The following is a 6,264-nucleotide window of genomic DNA, read 5'->3' as shown; positions in this document are numbered from 1 at the left end:
CGAAATATGAGCTTCCACCCAACATAGGAACAGAATTGAAGCTGCCTGTTTGTGTGTGTGTGTTGCATGAACAAAATAATTTATGACCGCTTGAAGTCTTGAACAATAAGGATTAAGGAACAGAAAATGTTAAGAGTCTTGTAGCTCAACGAATGGCACTTTCTAGTACATCTAACATAGACCTCTAGGGTTTAAACCCCCCTCCCCGTTGTAACTATTGATTTTTTTTTTTTTTTTAATAAAGGAGGAGAACAGAACAGTGCTTTTTTTTAAGATTAAACTTATAGTTTTGTCAGGTTGGTCTCAATAGTCCATAGAGGTGTCTGTACTTGGTAAATCCAATCAGAAGTAGTGCACAATATCTATGGGTAACACTTGTTTTTTTTTTTTTTTTTTTAAAGAAACGGTAACACTTGTTAAACAACACAAACAAATTAATTAATTATCACTATATAAAGGAATAAAACAAACTTAGAATTATAGTCCGACATTACAAGTTTGGTTCAAAGATATGCAATTCACAGTGAAAAGAATTGACTCACAACTGCAAAATGCAGTTGAATACCAAGCTCAGTGAACCATGTACAAGCATATGATCTCTTTTCTTCTATTCTTCCGCAACCCAGATATTCCACAAGTGTTCTAAATCTTAGCCTTCCCACTTCCAAGTGTGAGCTCCAGATCATCCAATCCTACCTCGTGAATCTTCTCTCCAACCCATGGCTTAACTTGTCCACCTCCAAAGTCGAACTCTGTACTTCTCCCCATCTCATTGATTGATTTGTTGGTTATAATTTGCTGAGCAACAGGTCTCATAAGATTAAAGGTTGGAGAGGTTGGGACTGTAGATGTTGAAAGCATATACGTTTGGAAGTTCAACCATTGACAAGAATCAATGGTGGATGAATCAGACTCATCACATTCAGGTATAGTAGCTGGAGTATGAAGCTGACGGTGAGTTGGGCTTGCTGGGGCAGAAATAGCACCAAACGGGTAACTAAACGAGGCCATGGATTCTTTGGCAATGGAATCCCAATTGGGGATTGGCTTAGCATTTCTTGAAGTTGGTGATGAGAGTGGAGGGGTTACAGGGGCGCTGTTTGAGATTCGGAGAGGAGGAAGAGATGAAGGAATGGCATTCCGCAGCAATGGAATAAGGAAAGAGGAATTGTTGGCATCATTACGAGATGGGCTAGGAAAGGAAGAGGAGGATGGACTGACTTGGTATGATGGAATAGGGCTCGGAAAGGATGAAGATAGTGGACTCGGATTTTGGGAAGAGTATGGTGTGATTTTGGTGGAAGTGCCTACAATATCCATTGGATGTGGCCTGCATCCCTGTACAAATTCCAAAGGGCAATACATCATCAGCTCATGATCGATACATGGGTATGAAGACATTGCTGAAGTGATTTACCAGCAATGACAAATTAAAATGGGAAAATTTTCATATTAAATATAAATCCTACACAATTTAAGAGGGGTAACAAATAAACCCTCAACCTATATTAAACCCTACAATTTACCATTCCACTTAAATGGAATGAAATTTAATTTGCTAGTTTTAAATCTATAGAGTTTAATTTGTTACACACCTAAACTATAGGGATTAAAATGTAGTTTTCCCAAAATTTAATTTCCTCTTTCAGGATTTTTTTTTTTCCGCTGGAGATCTATTTGCCAAGTCAAAATGATCAGCTATCAAATTAAAGAGCTTCTTTGATCCCATTTTTAGATTCAAAAATTCTTTTTTAGTATAGAAAGATTAAAAATTACTAAATTTGTTAAGCTATAAACTAATAATACAACCATGAATTCTGTAACTTGTCCAATAAGAACAACCTCTTCTAAAACTTATAATAACTATTACACCAAGTTAACACTGAACAAATATTGCAAAATGCAAATTCATCACTTCTAGAACAAACAATTAATAATACTATCAAAAAAACAAAGAGGAAAAACAGAAACAACTTTGATCCAAATAAAACAAGCCCATTTCTTCCCAAATCATGATCCACCCACAAAACCCACAACCCAATTATATATCATTTCACATAGATCTAACCCAAACTAAAAACAAAAACAAAAAACAACAAACAACAAAAACAAAAACACAAAAACAAAGAGGAAGAGTTTAGTACCTTGCGATAAGTGGTACCATCTTCTTCAACAGTCCAACCAGCTTCAACACAAAGAGCCTTCAAGACTTCATTGTTATCACAGTGTTTTGGCAAATTGAAGTTTCCTTGAGCTCTAAGCCCAGTAAATATCTTCGCCGCTATAGCTCTCCTCCTCCTCTCTCTCCTCCTATTGTTCTCTCTCTCTCTCCACGACGGCTTCCTCCGTGTCACCGTCGCTGACGTCGCCCCATCTGACGTCATTTTCCGGCAACCCCACCACCCAAAACTTTCTCTCTCTCTCTCTCTCTCTCTCCCTCTCCCTCTCTCTCTGACTCTGTGTGTCTTTGTGTCTGTGTGTTTGTATGTGCGTCACAGAGGATTTAAACCCATGTGCTCTCACTCACGAGGAATAGGCTTTGCCTTTTCTCGCTGGATGTGTAGAAGAATCTCTCTCTCTCTCTCTTTGTCTGAGCAAGCTATAATTTTTATTTTCTTCACCTGTACCTGTGTGCGCGTGTGTATTGTAGTTTTTCGTGGACTCGTTTTCTGATTGGTCGGTTTGTGTTTAGTTTGACGTGGATTGTGTACGTGTGAGGTTGGGATTTGTGAGTACTGTGTTTGTGAGTGCACGTGAGTGTATGGAAATCAGTGAGTGTCGATGATGCATGGAAATTTTTCATGAAACTGCCTTGTGATGTAATTATTAAATATTGGTGTGGGGCCCAAGCCGTTTTAGTGGGACCCACATTGGCAGAGATGATCAGATCCACTGATCAATCAGAGTCATAATCTGACGGGGTTCAGTAAGTTTTGATCTTTGATGGATCAGCATAAAGTGGGGTAAGAGAGAGAGAGTGATTCATAAAAAGGATAAGCTATGTTGTTGCTTTCTTCTCTTTTTGAGTGAGAGAGTCAAAGATTTTAGGCTGAAAAAGATAAAGTTAGAATATGAAACTTTTATGAGTTTATCTGTTAGTGCTAAGGCTAATGGCCCTTTCTTGTTGTAAATGCAATAAACCCAACCCAAATATGCGATATTTTTATCAAAAAGACAAAATTGAGGTACAATTCATTAAGCGGGGTATTTTTGATTTTTTAATTATATTAAAATAAATGATTATATGGATCAACGTAACATAAATAATATAATTTTTTTTTTCATTACAATTAAATTCAATCTTTTTATGTACTAAAGATTTGTACTCGTATTGTGAGATAGATATGTGGAATGCATAGTAACATACATCATCCTCTATGACCTTGACAATGGTCAAAAGTTTCGTTCTCTTCAACCAAAGCTTTATTCAGCAGAAAAAAAGTCATAACTTTAGCTTGGGCTATAGTTGCAACTTGCTACATGTAACTAAAGTCGCAGCCTTTACTCGTTTAAAGTGGGTAAAAAAGCCCATCGTGTATACTAGGTGAAGGTCATATGATTCTTGACCTAATTTTTAAGTTGTCTAAGTTTAAAGGAAGTGGTTTCAGTTAGCTCAACTGGTTAAAGTCTCTAATTGTTAAATAAAAAATTTAGAGTTCAATTTCAGTTTACACCAGAAACTAATTGGTGTCTTGGTCTGATAATAAAAAGTATCATCAGGAGTGGACGTCATAAATTGAAACTTTCTCAAAAAAAAAAAGCTTTAAGAGAATTTGATGTTGAACCTAGCTTTTCTTATATACAAGTGCAATCAATTCTAGTCTTCTAACTAGTTTATGCTATTGTTAAAACATTTTGTTGCTTTTGAAATTTGAAGAGCTATATAAAGAACTATATTTTATTTGTTAGAAATAGAGAGTAACCCAAAGAAGAAGTGAACCAGCAACAAGGCATTCAAGTACTAGAGAGTAGAGAGTTAAAAATTAATCGAAAAAGCACCCAAACTTTCAAGTTTTTAATTTGATAGAGACAAGTATCACCATAAATATCTCTTTTTTAAGTCCATAAGATCCAAGCAGGGGCTTGAAAGAAATGCTATTGTTGCCAAAAATAATAGTTTCATTTAATTATTTTAGGGATAATTACAGTAAACCCACTTGAGATTTGGTCCGTTTGCGCTTTGCCTACCCGTGGTTTAAAACTTTATACTTTGTTCAGCTGTACTTCAATCTGTTACCCCCCGTTACCCACCTCACCCTCAGACGTTAGAAAAACACATTTTTACTCTAAATTAGAACATAACACGGATTGAAGTACACGAACTCACTCTCTTTTCCTCACGAGCCTTAGAAACACAAAAATCCCTGTAAATTCCCTATTCTGCATCTAATATTGACATAGTGTTGCAAGTGTAAACCTAGATGAGCAACGGGTTGTTCGAGAGACTAAAATCTTGGTAAGAAATCAATCACTTTTTGGGTTTTTACTTTGGGCTTGTGGTTGTTTTTTTTTTTTTTTTTTTGAGTAATCAATCAATGGTCAATGTTACATGTAATGGAATGAGAATATTGGTTGTATTTATTGATATTTATGAAAAATGTGACCACCTGTTCTTTGGATTTGTGTTTGTTTATGGGTATTTTGTTTGTCGTGGTCATTTTGTCTCATAGTGGACCCAAGTTTCTATTGGGTTTAAATTTTAGTGTTTGCATGTGCTATTTAGTACAATAGAATCAAAAGCAAAGCAAAAAATATGGTCCCTCTGTGTGCGTTGCATCCCAAAAGCAAAATAGAAACATGCAAGTGTTTACTCTTTTGTTGTTTACAATTCTTTAATTGTTAATTGTATACGTGTCAAATGGTAATTTGTTATTGCAGATTGATGATAAGGAAGTGAAATTGGAGGTACATTATGGGGGTGCTTTTCTATGGAACCTTAGTTTAGAATACTTTGGTGGGAAAGTTGAAATAGTGTATAGGGATCCTGAGAGGCTTAGTTATTTTAAAATAAAAGGTATATGTGAGGAATTGAGGATTGATAAACCGTGTAGGGTTCATTATTTAGGTCCTAGTGTTGAAGTGGGCCGTGTGTGGCTTGAATTGCCACAAGCCCACATCCACCTATTTGACCAAATCCTATTTGGAATAGTAACCCACCTCTTTAGCCGACTTTGACATATATATATATATATATATATTAGGTTTTGACAAGCATGTGCAGCTGTGAGATTAAAAAAAAAAAAAAAGGAGTAATTCCAATTAACCCAGTTAGCAGCCACATGAGAGAAAATAGAGAAAAGAGAGGCAGCCAGTTTCTATTCTTATTTTTTCTGTGAGAGAGTGCTAGGGTGTAATTGGGATTTGGGTTTCTTGAGAGTGTTCTTGTGCACTATTGTATTTTCCCTGATAATAGTGAAATCCTTACAACTCCGTGGACGTAGGCAAATTGCCGAACCACGTAAATATTGTCTTGTGCGTGTGATTATTTTCTTTAACGTGTGTTTTCTCTATTTGTTTTATTTCTCACAGGTTGGGATTTTAGGTTAAATTCCCTACAACTGGTATCAGAGCCTAGGGTTAGGTTTGAGTGGGAGCAATGACAGAGGAAGCAGGAAAAGCGTCTGGAATAGAAAAGTTTGATGGCACAGACTTTGCGTATTGGAGGATGCAGATTGAAGATTATCTCTATGGGAGGAAATTGCATCTGCCTCTTTTAGGGACAAAACCTGAGGCTATGAAGGCTGATGAATGGGCTCTTCTTGACAGACAGGTACTAGGAGTTATCAGGTTAACTCTGTCTAGGTCTGTTGCACACAATGTTGTAAAAGAGAAGACCACAGCAGATCTGATGAAGGCTTTGTCTGGTATGTATGAAAAGCCGTCAGCAAACAATAAAGTGCACTTGATGAAGAAACTGTTCAATCTGAAGATGGCAGAGAATGCATCAGTAGCACAACATCTGAATGAATTTAACACTATCACAAATCAATTGTCGTCTGTAGAAATTGACTTTGATGATGAGATCCGTGCACTGATCGTTTTGGCTTCTTTGCCAAACAGTTGGGAGGCAATGAGGATGGCAGTAAACAATTCTACAGGAAAGGAAAAACTCAAGTACAATGATATACGAGATTTAATTCTGGCTGAGGAGATTCGCAGAAGAGATGCAGGTGAATCCTCAGGATCTGGTTCTGCCTTAAACCTTGAGACAAGAGGCAGAGGTAATAACAGAAATTCAAATCGGGGCAGATCAAAATCCAGAAA

General features: G+C 36.7%; 1 protein-coding gene across 1 annotated transcript; it reads right to left on the bottom strand.

Moving 5' to 3' along the window:
- Window positions 1-434: 434 nt before the first annotated feature.
- Window positions 435-2,581, bottom strand: LOC126712186 (protein BRASSINAZOLE-RESISTANT 1-like). Its single transcript, XM_050411412.1, has 2 exons — window positions 2,145-2,581; window positions 435-1,338 (listed from the first exon to the last, which is right to left on the bottom strand). The coding sequence occupies exons 1-2, from the start codon at window positions 2,382-2,384 to the stop codon at window positions 643-645; spliced, it is 936 nt and encodes a 311-aa protein (XP_050267369.1). The 5' UTR covers window positions 2,385-2,581; the 3' UTR covers window positions 435-642.
- Between the last annotated feature and the right edge of the window lie 3,683 nt (window positions 2,582-6,264).

Source organism: Quercus robur, chromosome 2 (genome assembly GCF_932294415.1).
Source record: "Quercus robur chromosome 2, dhQueRobu3.1, whole genome shotgun sequence".
Taxonomy (NCBI): domain Eukaryota; kingdom Viridiplantae; phylum Streptophyta; class Magnoliopsida; order Fagales; family Fagaceae; genus Quercus; species Quercus robur.
The sequence above is the reverse complement of the archived record's forward strand: the minus strand, read 5'-3'. Positions and strand labels throughout refer to the sequence as shown.

Coding starts and splice junctions, on each gene's coding strand:
- LOC126712186 (XM_050411412.1), bottom strand. CDS start 2,384: ATGACGTCAGATGGGGCGACGTCAGCGACGGTGACACGGAGGAAGCCG. Junction 1,339..2,144: donor ATGGTACCACTTATCGCAAG/GTACTAAACTCT, acceptor GAATTTGTACAG/GGATGCAGGCCACATCCAAT.